The 19,734-nt window shown below is 48.3% G+C and overlaps 1 protein-coding gene across 3 annotated transcripts in view; it reads right to left on the bottom strand.

Annotated features, from left to right (window-relative positions):
- The window catches only part of LOC111162543 (calcium voltage-gated channel subunit alpha1 A), a 213,317-nt gene that overhangs the window by 100,294 nt on the left and 93,289 nt on the right, over positions 1–19,734 (bottom strand). For all 3 annotated transcript variants that reach the window (XM_022527035.1, XM_022527034.1, XM_022527033.1), the window contains exons 4-6: positions 19,054–19,145; positions 16,408–16,560; positions 11,892–12,085 (exon numbers count right to left, since the gene is read on the bottom strand). In XM_022527035.1, the coding sequence (XP_022382743.1) occupies positions 11,892–12,085; positions 16,408–16,560; positions 19,054–19,145 (439 nt within the window). The remainder of the gene's footprint in view (positions 1–11,891; positions 12,086–16,407; positions 16,561–19,053; positions 19,146–19,734) is intronic.

Below are 19,734 nucleotides of genomic sequence, written 5' to 3'. Positions count from 1 at the left end.
TTCCAACAAACACCCAAAGTTCTGATGTTTTGCTTCTAGAAGGTTCTGGAAGAAAGAATGGAGTCAGCAGAACAGGGCTGGACAGAAGGCAGGACTGGGTTTGTGCTTTTCCTTTCCAGTGCTGCGGCAGCTGAGGCTTCTCATGCCTATTTCTTAGGCTAAATATAGTCCAGGGAGAGAAAGCCCGCACCAGCCAACACAAGAAAAAGTCTGGGCCATCTCAGGAAACAGGTTTGGGATGGGGACAGAGTGGCGGGTGGGGGAAGAGAGGTGGGATGGAACAGGGAGAAACAGCAGAGGCCCCTCAGAACTGACGCAGCCCCTCCATCTCAGCCTCTGCTCCCAATCCAGCTCCCCAATAGGCTTAGGACCCCTCTGGCCCATGACATGCTGCCCAGCCTAATAACAGACATACCCAGTGCCAGGCACTCAGTCTACCTGAGCTCAGTTAATCCTCTCATAGACCCCAAAAGGTGGTACACAATTCTTCCCATCCTCCTTGGAGGGTAAGGAGAAGTAAAGTTCCATGCCCAAGGTCCATTCTGGGTTGCCTTTTGTCCCCCTACTCTCCCAGTACCTGGGAATGTGACTTTACTTGGAAATAGGTCTCTGCAGCTGCCATCAAGTTAAGGTGAGGTCATGATGGGGGGGGGGGCCCTCATCCAATGTGACTGGTGTCCTTTTAAAGAAGAGGAAAACACCAGGTTGAGACAGGGACATGCAGGGGAGAGGATGGCCACATGGCTATGAAGGCAGAGTGTGGAGGGAAGCCAAGGAACGCCAAGGGTCATCAGCCACTGGAAGAAGACAGAACGAGGTAAGGAAGGGTTCTACTGAGTCTCAGACGGAGCACAGCCTTCCTGACATCTTAGTCTCTGGCTTCTGGCCTCCATGTGTTGGCAGCCACAGAAAACAAATATAGCTACTAATTGGCAGAGGTATCCCACCCCCCAATGCCCCTGTCACTCTGCCCCTGGATAACTCTTCTCTAGCCTCATGGGCTCCTTTCAGCTCCTCAGGTACACTAGGCATAGTCCCATCTCAGGACCTTTGCACCTGCTGCTCCCCCCGTTGGAAGGCTCTTCCCCCAGATTCCTACATGGTTCCTCCCTCACTCTTCTTCAGGTCTTTGCTCAAATGCCACCTTCTCCAAGAGGTCTTCCTTGACGGCCCTTTATTTCCTTTTTTTTTTTTTTAAGATTTTATTTATTTATTTGACAGAGATCACAGATAGGCAGAGAGGCAGGCAGAGAGAGAGAGAGGAGGAAGCAGGCTCCCTGCCGAGCAGAGAGCCCGATGTGGGACTCGATCCCAGGACCCTGGGACCATGACCTGAGCCGAAGGCAGAGGCTTTAACCCACTGAACCACCCAGGCGCCCCGACGGCCCTTTATTTCTAATCCCATTTCCTGTGCCAGATTTTCCCTTAGCTTCACCCTCTTTACACTTTTCCTATTTCTCCTGCTCACTGTCCATCTCCCCGGCTAGAATGTCAGTTCCACAAGGTGCTTTTTTTGTTCTTGTTCACTGCTGTATTCCCTAGCACAATGCCAGGTATGCAAGCAGTGCTCAACACATGTTTGTGGAATGACTGAATGAGAGGTGGGTCCAAGTTCCCCACACATCCTGCACCATCAGTTCCCAAGCTGTCCTTCCTCTCTCACCTCCCTTGTTTGCTTTTCTCCCTGGGACCGAGAACTTGTTCTCTTTCCAGTCTGGCCCAAATTATTCAAGTCCATGCTCTACAGCCAACAAATCAAGGAGAAGAAGTTGGGGGAGGGGTGGATGCAATTTTTGATAAGGAGGTGGGCTTTCCCTGGGGTATGCTTGGGAACAAAATGGGAACTACGTTTCCCAAGAAGGAAGGCTAGATCTGCCACTGCTATTCTGATAGCAGACGATGTGGGGGGCCCAAACTTCCCCTCCTGGGTCTGACCTCCTTTGGCAGTTCAGGAAAAGGGCGGGTGTGTGCACGAGTCTGTGTTTGGCGAAATGAAGGAGGATGGAAACTTGTTCACCTGTCATAATCAGTAATCCTGAAAAGGACGGGTTCTTAAGAGTCCTGTCTTTTTCCTAAAGGCTCAAAGAATTCCAGTGCTTGGAACACTTTCTTATTAGTGTTGTCACTAAGTATTTCTGGTGATATGGTGGGATGGCCCGTCCCAGTCCCCCTGTGGTTGGCTGAGGGCCTCAAGCTGAGTGCTGGCCAATAAGGAGTGAGTGGAGACAGCTGTGCCACTTTGGAACACTGAACTGTCGCCGTGGGACCCTTGAGGCTTTCTTTCTATTTGGGACAGCAAGTGGCAATGTCCTAGCTGTTTGATCGGATGGCTTCCAAGTGGCAATGGTGAGCACAGCCCCTTCTCTCCCACGGCAAACCTACACTGGACACGTAGTATGAGCAGTTGTTAATGTCATGGAGACTTTGGGGGATGCTTGTTACTGCAGCATCACACAGTTTTCCTGGGTGACACACCCTGATATCTCCTAGGTTTGCTCCTTCATCTCCTGCAGGGCTTTCTCAAATGCTACTTTCTCATTGATCCTTCTATGGATCTCATGAGGCAGGTGAGGAAAAACAATGTCTCCGGTATGTCTGATGGAGAAATCGGTACACCAAAAGGTAAAGTTCAAGATTACAACGCACTAGTTGTATCTGTTCTCTGAGCCTCTGTCTGGAGCCCAGCGCCCCCTGGAGCCCAGAGTCCCCTCGATCTTGGTGTGGTTGATGCCTCCTCATCACTCAGTCTTCAGCTCCACTGTCCCCAGCTCAGATAAGCCTTCCCAGGCCTCCTGACCCACAGGACTAGCTCCTCCCTCCAGCACTGCCAGACTTCCGTTCTCTTCCTGGCATGCTTTGTTCTCTGATTCACCTTGTCAATTTATACCTTCGCTTTATTTGTAGACAGTCTTTGTCCCTAAAACCTCACCTCCCCAGTGCCCAGAATGGCACCTGGCATACAGCAGGTACTTACTAAGCATTGGTGGCATGATGAATGCAGGTAACCTTGAGGTCCCTGGAATGGGTTGTTTAAATAATACCAAGGGCAGGGACACCTGGGTGGCTCAGTCGGTTAAGCGTCAGGCTCTGGATTTCAGCTCAGGTCATGATCTCAAGGTCAGGCTCCATGTTCAGCAGGGAGTCTGCTTGAGATTCTCTCTCTGCCCCTCCCCCACAAAATAAATAAATAAATCTTTAAAAAAACAGTACCATGGACAGGAGACTGTGCTTATCTCAGGTCCAAATGATCAGGCTGTTTCCCTGGGAACAAAGAGGCAGGCAAGACAACCACTGTCACTTTAGTGACAAATACCCCTTGATTCCCACAGTTTCCATGCCCAGAGGATAGGGGAACCAGGCTGAGGAAGGCAACGTGACTCGCCAGCTTGCACAGGGTGTGGATGGCACAGCTGGGACTGGAACCATCCTTCTGGCTTGCAACAGAAAGATTTTTTTTTCTACTTCACCTCTTCGCTGCACTTACATAGTATTTTATATTTATAATAGTTGGCCCGTGAGAGCCTTAAAGGAGAGACTGATTCATCCCCACACTGCTGGTGCCTAGCGTGGCGCCTGGCGTTTAGCAAGCGTTCAATAAATACTCATCAAACAAATTAATGGCTGAGTCCCAGTAAAATTCTTAAGTGCTTTCTGTTTTATGGTTTATTTTCCTCTATTTTTTTTTTTTTTTGAGCCTGGTTCATTCAGAAAAAGTATACAGGATGTTAAGAAAAAAAATACGCAATTCAGGAGAACACCCAATTCCCCAGCATACTGGATAAAAATGGTGTGGGTTTGACCGTGAAAGAGCCAATGTCCCACAGAGGCTGTGAGGGAGGTCGTATGTCCTAGTTTATACTCATTGTAGATCACGCAATGCCTGTTAATTATTTTTTGAGTCCTCCTTTCCCTATTTGCTCTCAAAATTGTCCCGGTTTGGATGATAAATTCCACAGCCTCTCTGCCTATTTGGTCATGCCACCTCCTCTGGCCTCACCAGCTCCCTCATTTGCTTTCACTCACTCCCCACCTTGCTGCTCCTCATAAATGCCAGGAACATTCCTGTCCCAGGGCCTTTGCACTGGCTATCCTGTCTGCCTGGGCTTCTTTTCCCTAGCATACTTGCATGGCAACCCCCTCACCTCCTTCAGGGCTTATTAGAAGAACTGCAACCCCTTACTTTGACAATCCAAAGCTCCTCTCCTGTTTAATTTTTCTCCTAAGCTCTCTTTCCCCTCTTACACAGGAGTCCTCAAAGTTCAGCCCATGGCCTAGCCACTTGTGTTTGTAAATGATGGTTTTATGGGTATACAGTCATGACCATTCTCTTATGTATTTTCTCTGTGGCTGCTTCTGTGTTATGACAGCAGACTGAGTAGTTGTGAGAGAGATGGTGAGGCCTGCCAAGCCTAAAATATTTAAGATACTCTCTGCCCTTTACACATACATATATAATCTCTAAATTATGTTGATTATCCCAATCCCCTGCTTCCTCCACTAAAATGTCAACTCCCCCCAAACAGGGATTTTTGTCTCTTCCATTCACTGCATATCCTGAGTGCCTGGAAGAGTGCATGAACGTAGGAGGCATTCAATGAATGTTTGTTGAATGAATGTATGACCCAAAGTCCCCTCAGTTTTGGTGATTTGAAATTGGCCAAAAGGAGCATTTATGAATTAAAAAGGGTTTGGGCCAAAGATCAGTTTCAAGCACAAGTGACCATTTGTCAAGGGACACACATTTATAACCATCAACCATGCACAGTCTCGCTGCCTTCCTAATTGACATTAACTGAAGGAGAGAAACAGAGTGAGAGACACACAGTAAAGCAGAGAGGTGGAGAGGGAGAAAGGGAAGACAGGTGGAGGAGGAGAGAGACAGATACAACATAAAAGACACAAAGAAAGAGGGGGAGAAGGAAGAGAAGGGGAGAGTCAAACAAAGGGGAGGGAGTGGGATGATGAGTTCCCGGTGCTGGGTTCGAATCCAGATTTCACCACGCTTGGCTATAGGACATTGGCAGGTTGCTTTATCCCTGTGGACCTCAGTTTCCTCATCTGGATGATGGGTCTAAAAATGCCTCTTGCACAATGTTGTTTTATGGATTGATCAACAGGACAAGAAGATGTGTGGCATCCGGTAAATTCAGTGAATGGCAGCCAAAAATGAACTTAGGGGGGCGCCTGGGTGGCTCAGTGGGTTAAGCCTCTGCCTTCGGCTCAGGTCATGATCTCAGGTCCTGGGATTGAGCCCCACATCGGGCTCTCTGCTCAGCAGGGAGCCTGCTTCCTCCTCCCTCTCTCTGCCTGCCTCTCTGCCTACCTGCGATCTCTATCTGTCAAATAAATAAATAAAATCTTAAAAAAAAAATGAACTTAGGTAGTGTTGGTCTTGCCAGGACACCCATGCTGTTCATGACAGGTCCTGGGTTAAGGACCTGTGCCTCTCCCCCTGCTCTCCCTTGTGTCCACCAAGAGAGGGCAGTTCCCATCACCCACACGCTGCTTCCAGGCTGCTTTGGGCCAGCACAAGGCTCCTGAGCTTCCCCATTCCGCCGCCACCACCTGGGGCAAAAAAACAAGTTTGGGCCACTCTATCACCTGACACATGTTCACTAAACTCACTGGGTAATAATGCGTCTGTCAGATCAGCATCTTGAACATCTCAAACTTGTATGTCAATAACACAAAAACCACAAAGAATCCCTGAATTCTCTAATGTAGGCTCTTTGGCCCCTAATCTACGTTTTCTGCCCCAGACTTAAAGGGAGTTTTAAGAAATTACTCCTTTAAAAATTAAATGGCTCTCCATGCTCAGTGGGGAGGGAGCCTGCTTCTCCCTCCCTTCTGCCCCTCCTCCGACTCATGCTCTCTCTCTCAAATCAATAAATAAAATCTTAAAAAAAATTAAACCGCTCTCCCTCCCTTCCTCCATATCTCTTTCCTGGGGTTCAGTTCAGGGCACCTGGTACTGCCACTTCCTGGCCGCCAACCTCCGGCCACACTCTCTATCTCGGACTCTTATTTGTAAAATGGGGGATAGTCCTCTCTCCCCCTCAGGTTATTTATAAACTAAACTCCTGACTTTATTTGAACTTTGTCAGTTTCCCATTAATGTCTCCTTTCTGTTCCAGAACCTCACGTCACATCCAGTTGTCACATCTCCTTTCGCTCCTCTGGTCTGTGATAATTTCTTAGTCTTCCCTTACATATATCATGACTTTTGAGAGTCCGGGACAGGACTGGCCAGGTATCCGGCAGAACACCCTCCAGTCTGGGTTTGTCTATGTTTTGCTCATGATTACACAGGGATTGTGAGTCTTAGGGAAGAAAACCAGAGGTGAGGTCCCCTGCCCATCACATCCGTCAGGGGTCATACGATTGTGTGTGTGTGTGGGGGGGGGCGTCCGACCTTGGTCCCTTGCTTAAGGTGGTGTCTGAGAGGTTTCCCCACTATAAAATGACTTCATCTCTCCCTTCCCTACTCTATTCTCTGGAAGTGAGTCACTAAGTCCAGCCTACCCTCCAATGAGGGGGGAGACTCAACCCTGCTTCTAGAAGTGGAGCATCTGCATTTATATTAAATGGAATTCTTCCATAAGGAAGATTTCCTTTTTCTTCATTTAATTTGTTTATTTAATAGTAAAACAATAAGAATGAGCATTGATTATTGCTATATCAATTGAGACTTTGGTGTTCACCCTCTCTGGACGGGTGACGCAGCTAACACACTGTGGACACACCCAGAAAATATTCATTCCCCCCCTTGTCATAATGAGCAAAAATATCTTTTTTTTCCTCTTAAATCTATAACAAGACAAACCTAATTTTTTTCCTGATTACAAAAGGAAATTGTGCTCACAGTAGAAAAATTGATAATACAGAGAAGAATCGGGAAGATAAAGATTCCCGAACCGCACTCTATAGAGGCCATCTTGGTACAGTGCGTTCCAGTCTTTCTTTCCCTAACGTATATTTTCAAATGTACACACTTGAGAGCAGAAGATAGGACAGGCTGAAGTGGATCGCAACCCCTACGATCATGTGTGGAAACCCTGAGCCCCAGTGTGATGGTGTTAGGAGGCGGGGCCTCTGGGAGTTGGTCAGGGTTGGAGGGGGTTACACAGGTGGGGCCCCCATGATGAGGTTAGTGTCTTTATACGAAGAGACACCAGAGAGCTAGCTGTCTCTCTCTTGGCAAGAAGCCGGCTGTCCTTAAGCCAGGTAGAGAGTCCTCACTGTGTTGGCCCTATGGTTCCAGCATCCAGAACCGTGAGCAATGAGTTTCTGTTGTTGAAGCCGCCTGCTGCATACTCTTATAATGGCAGCCGGAGCTAAGACATAGGTTTACCTCACCTTGATTCTTTAAAAAAAAAAAAAAAAAAATCAGTTCTCCCCACTCGTCATTATACAGTGTGCATTTCCACGCGTCCGTAAATATTCTCCCAACAGATGCTTTTTAATGACGACGTAATATTCCATCATATGAAGGGACCATACGGTACTGAACCAGTTGCTTCCAGTTTTGTTCTATTTTTACAAATAATGCTGAGATGCACATCCTGATATAAATCTTTGACAACACTGCTGATTAGCTGGGGTTAGGCTTTTTCCAGAAGGCGCTTAATTTAACCAGGAAGCCAAGCAGAAAAGAAAAGAACAAATCAAAACTGGGAAAACCTGGAAGGGGGCTGAACATGCCATGTAGGTGAGCTACTGCTGTTTCCTTTGCCAAGAATGCTCTCCCACAAACATCCGTCTGACGCTCTCCTTCTCTCTGGAAATGTCACTTCCTCTGAGGAGCCCTCCCTGATTGCCGACCTAGACTAGTCCCGCCTTCCTCTTGTGCTCTTTTGTCCTCACAGGGCATGTCACCACGTCCCCTGTTATGCATTTGCTTACTTTCTATGTCCCACCATAGATGCAGTTTTTGATTTATCATGTTAATGTTTCTGTCCATCTCCCCTATCAGAGTGAGGATTTTTGTCCATCTTCTTCATGGTGGGTCCCTTCCCCTGCTGCCACCTGCCCATTTCCCAGCACACAGTAGGTGCTCAACAGTTAGTGAATAATCAAATGGTTATCAATGATATTGAGAAAAGAAATGAGATGTTGGGATTTTAAAGTCCTGCCCACCCAGGCAGGTGGCATCCATCTGGCTCATGGATTCTAAGAAACCTGGAGCTGGTGCACCCAGATTCTCTACTCCTGGGTCTCACCTGCCAGAGGCCAGTGAGGCCATGCCCACAGGCCTTGGCTCTAGCACAAATACAGAGGATAAAGATTCCAGACCTTGTGGCTGCCTGTGGCCAGATGCATTGAGGAGGCAGGGCTGGCAGAGGGCAGAACACAACAGCAGGGCCCAAATGCCTAGAAAAGCAGCAGCTCTGTCCTCAGCAGCAGAAACTCAAAGGTTTCTTAGCCCCCTGCCTTTGACAATGAGAGGCTTTAATGGTTGTATTAAGTTTGTGTCTTAATTTGAGAAGCCCTAGACAAGGGTTCAGGTCCAGTAGTTTATCTGGGAGGTGTTATGGATTGAATAATACCCCCCCCCAAAAAAGGATACATTGAAGTGTTAACCCCCAGGACCTCAGAATGTGACCTTATTTGGAAATCAGGTCATTGCCGAGGTCATTAGTTAAGACCAGATGGTGCTGGAGTAGGGTGGGCCCTAATCCAACATGACCTGTGTCTTTATAAGAAGACAGCCAAGTGAAGATGGGATATTCAAGTGGAAGGCAGAGAATGTGTAAGCCAGGGAATGCCAAAGATTGTTGGCTAGAAGCTGGAGGAGGCCAAGAAGGCCAATGCCTTGATAGGGCGCTTCTGGCGCCCAGACTGGGAGACAACGAATGTCTGTTGCTTTAGCCACGACTTCGTGCTACTTTATTATTGCTCTAGACTCACATCAGGCCCAGATCATGGGTGGGGTTTCTACTCACAGGATGATGGTGGGATGTAAGTACATGTAAAGTTCTAGAAGCTGCTCGGAGTTAGTAACAGCTACCAGTGTGTTGAGGGTGAGGGTGGGGAATGAAGTGGAACCCCACAGCTCACTCTACTTCGTCGGGTGCTGCTGGGGTTTTTATGATAAGAAATTCATATGTTTCTGAGAGCCATGCCTACCAGGGTGGAGAATTCGGCCCTACACAGAGCTCGCTGAGGACCAGGCACTGTTCTAAACACTTCACATGTACCCAGCTCACTCAGTCCTCCTGCCCTGTGAGGTAAGACCGTGCTTCTGCTCGTACTGCACAAGTGGAAAGAGGCACAGAGAGGCCAAGTGACTTGCCCAAGGTTGCACAGCAAGGAAGTGGTAGAGTCCCCTGGATGGGGACCCAGGCAGTCTGGTGCCTGACTGTGCTCTCACCACTTCCCCTCAGCTTGTTTCCCCAAAGACAGCTCAGCTCTAAGCTTCTAGGACAAGTATCTCTTCCAACAATGGTGCTTATGACTAGAGAATCTTCTGGAAATATGTCGTCCTGCTCATGCTTCCTCTCCCACTACTAAGTACATCCCCAGTGACTTCCTCTGAACCTCTGGACGCTTTCTCTGGACACAACCCTTTCCCATGTTCACAATTTTCTTAGCTTCTGTTCCTCAGTCCCATTCTCTGTCCAAGTTCCTTACCTTCCTGGCCCCTGGCTCTGTTTCACTTCCAGAAGGGCTCATTTCCCTCTGCAGCCTCCTCTCACACCACCCTTGCAAAGCAAAATCTAGAACCCATAAAAATCCCCCAGCAAGCTTTTGCCAATTGGGTGTAACCTTTGATCCAAGCTCTTTGTAAGTGAGGCCCAAGAGAGAGACTGAACATTTCTGAGATCTGTGGTCTGTTTTTAGGATGCTATGCTTAGACAAGGTCTTCATACAAATTAGAACACCATATCTCCTTCTTACATTCTTTATAGTTGTCAAAAACTGTAATAATGGTGGACTACAATACCAAATACCATTATTTGGTAATACCAATAATACAATACCAAATAATGGTAGTCTACAATACAAATTACACTCCTGAGATGTGGCTTGTGCAGTATGTGACATGCTCAGCTGTTTATGGCACTTTTGCAATCCACTTCCAGGCTGTACTCTCAGCCCCACCCAAAAATGAGCCACTGGTCAAAAGGATAGATTCTTGCAAATCTCCGTCCACCCCCAAGGGGGAACTTTCCTTAGGAAACCTCAACTGCCACCAGGAGGAGACTTCAGCAGCCCCACATGTAGGAAGAAACATGGTGTTGCTTCCCCAGCAGGCCAAGCCCTGGCTCATATGGCAGAACCTTAAGTGACAATTTCAGCACTTACGCAGGCAGAGAGGACACCTCTGTGAGTCAAGAGAGGTATATGTGGACCAGCCCAATGAGGTCACTACACTTGTGGCACCTTGTATTCCTGACTCCACCCATCTCCAGCTGCTGACAGGTGACTGACTTGGGCGGGGGGTGGGAGGGAGGCCCTCTCAAGGCACAGGTGGGTGAGGAAGGTGTGCTGTGTTTAGGGCAGAGAGAGTTCTAAAACCTGTACATCTAAATATCTATCAAAATTATAAATACACTTTAGTTGTTGACCCAGTGATCCCACTTCTGGGAATGGACACCACCAACCCCTGCTATTTCTGCACAAGGATGAAAAGACGTAAATGCAGTAGGGCTCATGGCAGCTCTGAGTTCAATGTCAGAGGATGGGGAACCATCCAAGCATTTGTCTCTGGGAGAAATGATTAAATGAACCACAGCCCACCAAACAATGGACTGCTATGCAGCTGTACAAAAGAACGAGGTCATGTTCCATGTCCTGCCATGGAAAGATCTCCAGTATACATTGTCATGAGACACCCCCCCCCCAAATCACAGAATAAAATAGCAGGCATAGAATGCTACACTTTGGGGTAAGAAAGAGGGAGGAGGAGGATATAGATTTGATTACACTTATATTTGCATAAACACAGAAAGCATACACCAAGGAGCTGAAGGGATGGCACCTGGTGGAGGGATAGGAAACAGGATGCAAGTGGGGCAGGTGGGCCTGTCTCTAATGTTTTCAAGATCTCAGACAAGAGCACCGATGGAGGCCCACATACTCTGTGTAAATATTTAAAAGCTACTAAATAAAATATGCTGTATGCTTCGCCTTTGTAAACATACCTTCATAAGCACTGGGAAGGTCAGGGTGGAATTTAGAACCTAGACGTCTGCCCTGGATCATGATGTGAGCAAATCCAGCCCTGCCCCTGGACCATGCATGGCCTGCCTTCTCTCCCACTCATGGCTCCATCTGGCCTGGGGCAGGGGGCTTCATGCACACATGCATGGACGTTCCTGTTCACATAGCTAAGCTCCAGCCACATTTGTGCCAACAGATGCTCCTAGGACACCTGGCCTAGTTGGAGAACAGACCCACAGAAGAATCTCATGCAAGTTCACAGAATCTGGGCTTGGGCAGAAAATTCCAGAATCCTGGATAATCCAAGAAGGTTGTCTAGAAAGTGGGATAGCTGGTACCAGCTTCTGAAAGATATATCCCCTGTGCCCCATGGGCTCCTCACCCTACAGAGAAGGAGTGTGGCTGGCAGAGGGCCAGCGAGGGTCCCAGCACAGAGTCCCTTTGTATACATCTCGGGATATTACTCTTTTATCCATATGGGCTTGTGAATCACACATTTACATATTAAAAAATCTAAAGTTATACTTAAACACTTTAACAGTGAAAATTTATGCAGCATCTAAGTGCCCTCTAGATTTCCATGTCCCAAGGGGTCTCTTCTACCTAAAGTTCTGATGCCTCCTGCCCCCTCGCCCCGCCCCACCTCACCGGCTCAGAATCCCTCCAATTCAGCCTCAGGAATTGGCTGGTCCAGGAGGGCCACCTCTCCCCATACTTGCATCACTTACGTTGTAGAGGAGGTCAGTCCACCCTTCCATGGTGATGCACTGGAAAACTGTCAGCACTGCAAATAGGATGTTGTCAAACTGAGTGATCCCATTGTTGGGCCCTTCCCAGTAGGGCTGACATTTGGTCCCATTGGGGCAGGTGCGGGCGGGTTCCTCTGTCCCACACGGAGCCGGAGACTCACCCTGAATGTCATCTATGAAAGGGAAGGGGAGAAAAGTCAGGGGAAAGCGCTAGGAAAACCAGCTCTCAGGGGCTGTAGAGATTCAATATTGTTGGAAAAAAATGACTATTGGAATGAATTTATCAGTATTTTTTTTTAAGTTTGGCTTTGTTGATCTATTCATTGTTTTCTGTTTTATTAATTACTTCTCCAAGTTTTATTACTTTCCCTGTGCATTTCCTAAACTTTTGAGACGGATTCATTTCTTTTAGGGCTATAAATTGCCCTTTGTGTGCAGGTTTAGTTGCATCTCACAAAACTTGTCATGCATTATTATCATTATCACTCAAGCAAAATATTCAGCAATTTCCAATATTATTTCTCCTTTGACCCGTGGATAACCAAGATGCATTTCTTATTTTTTTTTTTAACTTGCCAGATATTTACAAAAACAGAATAGCATAGGGGCACCTGGGTGGCTCAGTCGGTTGAGTGTCCGACTCTTGATTTCAACTTGGGTCATGATCTCAGGGCTATGGAATCAAGCCTTGTGTCAGGCTCTGTGCTCAGCATGGAGTCTACTTGTCCCTCTCCCTCTGCTCCTCCCCCTGCGCGCTCTCTCTCTAAAATAAATAAAATCTTAAAAAATAGAATAGCATAACAAATTTTCATGTACCTATCACCAATTTCAACACTTATCAACTCAGGGCTAGTCTTGTTTCATCTGTATCCCCTCCCCACACTTTGCCTTGCACTAGAATATTTCTAAAGCAAATCTCAAATACCCTATCATTTCATTCACAGATAAGAAGCATGCCTCTTAATTTCCAAACACTTTCAGGGTTATCCTTTTGTTACCAAGTTCCAGCTTAATTACATTGGGGTCAGAGGATAATATTTTGTGTACTTTGGTCCTTTAAGATCTGTTGAGATGTGCTTTCTGTTCCCTAATATAGAGGGTCTGGGTGAATATGCTATGCACATTGTGAGATGGTTGGGGGCAGTGTTCTCCAGACTTCCATTAGGGCAAATATGTGAATCACGTGATGCTGTTCTTCAGTTGCCTGACTGATTTTTCTTTTTTTCCTCTTTTCTCCCCTTCTCTTCTCTCCCTGTTTTCCTCCCTCCCTCCCTTCCTTTTTTCTTTCTTTTCTTTTCTTTTTTTCTTTTCTTTCTTTCTTTTGAGATGTACTGGGCTCAGGGAGCTGTTCTGGGGGCGAGGGAGGCCAGTACACACAGTACTTACCCTTAGGCACAGGAGCTAAGTTTTCTCCCCAAACAGCAAGAGGCAGATTGTAAAAATGCCACAAGGAAAGAGACACATGCCAACAGATGCCCCTTTTGCTGGCAACCAAAGACAACTTCCTGGTGAAGTTGGGCTGGGTGCCAAAGGTGGGGTCTGAATTCCAAGGTGTTGATGGGGAGACCCTGGAAACACATGGCATCGGGGAGCACAGAATGACCCAGTGGTGTCCCCACTGGACCAGAGCAGTGGATACAAGAGGACCCTATTCAGTGAGTCACACTTTTGAAGGTTTTCAGAGAGCAACACTGTCCACCAAGAAAACAAACAGCCAAGTGTGCAAATTCAAGGTCTCCACAAAATAAAAATAGCTCTCAGTGTATGTGCTATGGGCACAAATTCCCAACCCCCACTCAGCATGCCGCAGAGAGAAATAAACCAGCACGGAAGGCGTGAATCTTACTGGCCTTTGAAGCGTTAGTTAAATAGAAACTGTAGGTCACACAAAGTGACACCCGCCACTCTCAGAGCTGACACCCACTGCTCAAGAAGAAATGAGCACATCGGCCACTAGTTTAAGTGGCTGGAAATGCCTTTCTCATTCATTCTGGATTTGGTACAGGGGGGCTAATATTTAACAGATACAGATACAGATGGGAAGGCAACATCTTTTAAACAGCAGGCTCAGAGTGGGGAGAAGAAAATGCATGGGCTCCTATAAGAAATGAGAACCAGTGTTTGTTGGGAAGGTCACCTCTGTCCAGAACCTTCTATGTCTCCACCCTGTGACCAAGTCTGGCTCAGTTCCCACCCCCTGCAGCCCCCTGCGGCAGCCAGTGAACTCTGGTCCCTCCTTTTCCTCAGGGCTACAAGAGCTCCCCAATGTTCGTCCATATTTAGTGGGGAGATAAAGCTCATGTCAGCCTTCATGGCTATAAACTGATTGGAGATGAGGAATCTTATCTCCTTAAACGATTTTGGAGGCACTTAGAAAGCAGAATGCCTTCCACTTTACCTTTGCATTTCTCTGAGTGTTTGGCACGGTTCTGGGCACGCAGGAACCGGGTTCCCGAGGATAAAGAGATGCAGTTTAAAATCTGTCTCTCCTTGGCAGTTTGGCCCAGTGGTTCTCCTGATTTCAATCCCCCCTCAACCCTCCGCCCCCCCATCACGAAACACTCTGAGCATTGCTTCTAGAAAAGCAACCGTCCAGAGAGTCTGAGGAATTTGGTTATAAATATATTTTAAAATTAACCTGCTGCCTGGGTGTCTGTATATATCTGTCTCTTACTCACACGCCTTATATTTTTAATCGTGAGCTTTTCAGTCATCCTCCTAAAATGAAGTTTTCTAACCCCCCAGCTGCTCCCCCCCACATCTGCCCCCTCACAACCCCACTCAGACCTAAGCCAGTTGTGTCTGCTTGACTAGAAAGACCAAAAAAGAAAAAAAAATCACCTCAACAAAACCCCAAAACCTAGGCTCCAGGAGTCCTGGTTTCTCTGCTCTTGGCTGACTTTTCCGAGGGGCCCTGCCCTGTATCTCTCCCTCCTGTGTTTCCGCCCGGGTGACGAGGCCAGGCGCAGAAATAGCTCTGCCTCAATTAACACCTTCTTCATCGGGAAAAGAAATAATTAGGACATCCCATATTGAGCAAACTTCACAAGCCCAGGAGAGAAGGAGTCAGGAGGAGCAAGAGAAAAGGAGGAAGAAAAAGGACATCTTGAATAAACGTTTCCAACTGAGTTTTCCTTCCCTCTGGGGTGGTCTTGGGCCATGGCTCCACCACGTGGGGTGCGTGGGAAGCCACTCCTGGACAGAATCTTCTTCCCAGAGACGGGCCTAAAACTCCTTTCATTTCTCACAGGGGTTCCCCTTTAGATTCACCAGCCACGCTGTCTATCCCTTGAATTCATGGTTCCCTTGTCCCATGATCAGCATTGCCAGCCAGCCCATCTGGACCAAGATGGCCAGTGGTCCCAACACAGACATCCAGGCTTCTGTCCTTATCCGGTTCCATTTGGTTCTTGGGCTTCAGAGAGCGAAGGAGCTTGGAGAGCAGGACATTTAATAGAAAATGTATCTGGAGGGTGCCGGGGCCCCTGAGTGTGTGGATAGTGGGGGACACCGCCCTGTGACATTGCTGATTCAGAGCTGAGTCCTACAAGTGAGCCTCCTGCCTTCCTGGCTTTTCTCTGCCTGTCCCCCAACCTTGCATTTCTTCACCCAACCACTGAGGAGTTGCCATTGACACAGAACCCTGCTTGTGCTAGGTTCTGATTGTTGGTGTCCTGCCTCCCAGCTGGGGTGTCTTCAAGGTACATTCTGGGGGGGGGTTGCCGAGAGGGCCACCTTCTCTATTCCTTTTCTCCAGGCAATGGGGATTGCCCCCCAACAAAGCAATCAGACCTCTTCCTTCATGACCAGGCTGTCCCCTTTCCTCCTGCTTAAGAACACAGCCTGGGATGTGGTCCCTGTAAGGTTACGAGGCAGAAGCTGCTGGCACCCTGTCCAAATCCTGCTGTTGGACTGGCCTCCCCACCCTCCCACCTGAAAACATCTTTCATGCCTGCTCCAGCCCGGCATGCGGGTCCGCCAGCCGTGCCGGGACATTAATGCCCACCCAGGGACAGTCCTTGCCAGTGTCAGACAGAAGTTGGTGGATAAGACCCTGACTCCCTTGCCCCCTGGCTGGGATGGGTCTGAAGCGTGTGTCCTATGCTACGTCCCCAAGCTGCACAATGGGACCGGACCCCAGCTGCCCACAATGGTAGCTTGCTTGATAACACTACACCCCTTTACTAGATATCTTCCTTCCCTGTCTCATGTCCCCACTCCCCCTCTGGCACTTTCTGGGATCACTTCCCAAATAAACTACTTACCCCTGGGACAGCTTCTGGGGAACCCCAATGCAAGGCCCTAGAACAACCAAGACCCCAAGGGTTATCTCACCCCTGGCTTTGCCTGTAGCGCTTTGCAAGGAAGTTTTCCCAGCTGCCAGGAGAAAGAAGCAAAGCCTTGCATATCCTTTCCAGGAGTTTGTCCCCAAGGGAGGAAGGCTGGAAAAAACCCAAAAGACAAAAACCAACCACATCATGCTGCTTGGACCTACCTGTCCCCTCTTCAAAGCAGGTGGTATGAAATTTTCCCATATAAAATTCTAACCCTATGATTGCAAAAATAAGGATTGCAAAAAATAGGAGGAGGCCGATCTGCAGCAGGGGGATCATTGCCTTCATGATCGACTTCAGGACGACTTGTAAACCTGAGAAGACACAGAGAGAGCCGCACGGCTCTGTGAGCAAGCACCCCAAACTCTAGGAACCCACACGCGAGGCTGGGGGTGGGCCGATGACGAGGGACCACACAGGCTGGTTGTCATAAAATGGGAACAAGCCCTCCTAATATTTTAATATTTTAAGCCCTTCTTCTTTTAAAATATTTTTAAAGCATTTGACATACGCTGTCATTTGTTGACCTTTTAGCTAAGGAAGGGGTGGAAATTGATTGCTTTCTGAGCCATATTCCTGGGTGTTGGGAAGCTTTTACCCAGAGCAGGGTGCCTTTTCCTAATTTTTCCCACCAAGAGGGGGCGTCTTTTCCTAATTCATGCAGAGGCACCGGCGAAGCCAGCCACACCTCTGCGCGGGGACAGCAGTCAACGTCCCAGTTCCAGTCCTGAGAAACCAGACATGGTTTCATTGGCTTCTAGCACAACCCCATGAAGTGGGCACCCGTGTAAAATTACCCCATTCTTCAGAGGTGGGAAGCAAGTCCGAGAGAGGTGATTCATCCAAGGGCGTCAGCAATAACAGAGCCGGGACTAAAACCCAGGTCTGAGGGATGTCAAATCTGTGTGTTTGTAGCCATTGTGTTCTTAGGAAAGTCTATGGTTAAAATCAGGGTTCAGACAAAAAGCCCAAGGCCTTGCTTCCTGATTAGAAGAACTTTGCAGGGCTCACGATTAGCATCTCCTGGCAGGTGGAAGCCCCAGGGACCCGCGATGGAAGGGTGATGCTAATGGAGGCGGTGGGCAGAGTGGTTAGGGCTCTGGACACTGCATGCGGTGAGTGCCCAGGCCGGGGAGCTTCCCCCTCTGCTGAGCCCCCCTTCCAGCTGGCTGCGAATGGCTCCCTGCTGCCCCTCCTCTTTATACAAATGCCCTTGGTTTTCAAGAGCTGCCTTACCTAAGCAGCCCTTGTCTTCCCGCTTTCCCCCACCCCCTGCCCCCAGTAAGTGACCAGAGAAGGATAAAAGGCCAGCCGTCCCTGTGCCTCAGGCTGGAGGATAACTTTGGTGCTCCTCACACTCCTGAGCTTCCCGCAGGATCAGGCCGAGACTGTATCCTTGCTCGTAACCTTTCCATTCCCATCCTCCTGCCTTCATTCCCTCTCTCTTGACACCCCTCCCCAGATAAAGCAGGGCCATCTGAGCACCTAGCTAAGTCTGCACTGAGGGGACCGACCTAGTTGTCTGCTTACTAGCAATGTGACCTTCAGCAAGTCAGGTCACCATTCTGAATCTTGGTTTCTTCATCTGTAAATGGGGACTAGAATAGCACCTCCTTCTCAGGATTAAATGAAAGAGCACATATCTGGCAAAGTACCATCACAGGTGCTGAAATTCTTGTTAGTATTAGTTTGGGAATGACCCTTTAATGCAATGCCGGCAGCTCCTGGAGTCCTACGGACAGCTAGGCACAGTGCCTTCTTTCTACGAAAAGACCCTGCTGGTGGTCGTCTGGGAGATCTTACTGTTTCAATCCAGATGGCAATGAACCTGACAAATGAAGCCAATGAGTAAAATGGAACTGATAATAGAACCTACCTCACAGGCTTGTCGTGAGGACAAACGAATTTTTAAAATGGCAAATATTCAGAACAGTGCCTGGCACATAGTGCTTTCTTTTCTCTTCTTTTCCTTTCTTTCTTTCTTTTTTAGTAAGTGCTTTCAAATTAGTAGTAGTAGTACTAACTGAGGCAGTGGGACAGAAAAAGGTCAGCCCTGTTTTGTTTGGTTTTTGGCAGCCAAATCTACGTCTGACCCTGAAAATGGCAGCTGCGTCCAACAGGTGGGGCAAGAGCACCCTTGGAGTAGGAGAAAGCAAGAAGATGGGACGAGTATGGGCTCTGGAGCTCATTACTGTCAGGTTGTCAGAGCTCAGGTGCAGAATTTAACCTGTCTGAGCCTCGGCCTTTTCATCTGTAAAATGGGTTCACTGGGCCACTGAGAAGACAAACAAGACAATGCATGCAACATTCTCTCTACAGTGTCCAGTATGCAGCAGGTGCTCCATAGATGGTCACAGTCACTGCCACCAGTGTTAGTGGCCAGGCTTGGGGTCATACTTGCTAACTCCTAATCCTGCCATTTTCAGCCACATGACTGTGCTCAAATTATTCAGCTGTTCTGAGCCTCAGTTTCTACATCTGTAAAATGGAGATATCAGCACTCCCTCCCAACTTCAAGAGCCTTGAGTACTGACTGAGATGTATCAGCATGGTTCCTGATAGACAGCAGGTGCTCAATAAACAGATGCTGTGGTTATAGGAGAGGCTCCTGGCTTGCTTTTGAAAGCTCACGGAGACCAGCTGCCAGGTCCCTGGTGGTCCCTTGGGAGCATCCCCCCCAAGAGAAGGCAGCCCTGGTACAAGCTGGGAAGCACTCAGGGGCTGCTTCTGAGATGCTCTGCAGAGGGGAAATTGAGGACTCCTAGGACCCCTAAGCAGACCCCTTCCAGGGTTGGAAACTCACGCACTTGGGATTCCAGACACCAGCTTGAGCGGCCTCAACACTCGAACTGCCCTCAGCGTCCGTAGGTCAAACTCCGTCCCAACTGTCGCCAAGATGCTGGAAGAAAGAAGCCAGAGTGGAAAACAGAGGGTGGGTTTCAGGGTCAGACGGGAGTGGGATTTGATGTCATTTATTGGCTAGGTGACCACAGGCAGGTGACTTTACCTTGCTGGCCTCAGTTTTATCTCCCGTGTTTACTGTACCTGCCTTATAGGATAAAAGGTGATTTACAACGACCCCAACAAGGTGTATGGTTGATGGTGGTAATAAACACCGGATTGAGAGGAATAGAAGCTTCCTTGGCATGTGGTTGGGGTGACATTCAATATATTTCACATGCACAATTGGAATGATTCGTGGGGAGGCCCAGGGGTCCTGGGGAGCATTCAGGGAGAATGGTAGACCCTTCAGGGCTCAGCGCTTTTTACCAACTGGCAGGAAAGTGGTTCAGTATTACAAGCCCAGCCTGCATGGGGTTCAAATCCCGGCTCTGCCATTTCCCACCTGGGTGACCTGGGACAAGCCAGTACACCTCTCTGTGCCTCAGTTTCTCCTTTTATAGAACAGGGATAACAACAGTACTGATGATGCCTCAAAGGGATGTGGGGATTAAATGGACTGATACAGGTGCTGTGGTTGGCATGGT

This window comes from Enhydra lutris, unplaced genomic scaffold, assembly GCF_002288905.1.
Source record: "Enhydra lutris kenyoni isolate GAN:26980312 unplaced genomic scaffold, ASM228890v2 scaffoldscaffold92, whole genome shotgun sequence".
NCBI lineage: Eukaryota > Metazoa > Chordata > Mammalia > Carnivora > Mustelidae > Enhydra > Enhydra lutris.
Note: the sequence above shows the minus strand (reverse complement) of the source record. Positions and strands in the feature narration are given on the sequence as shown.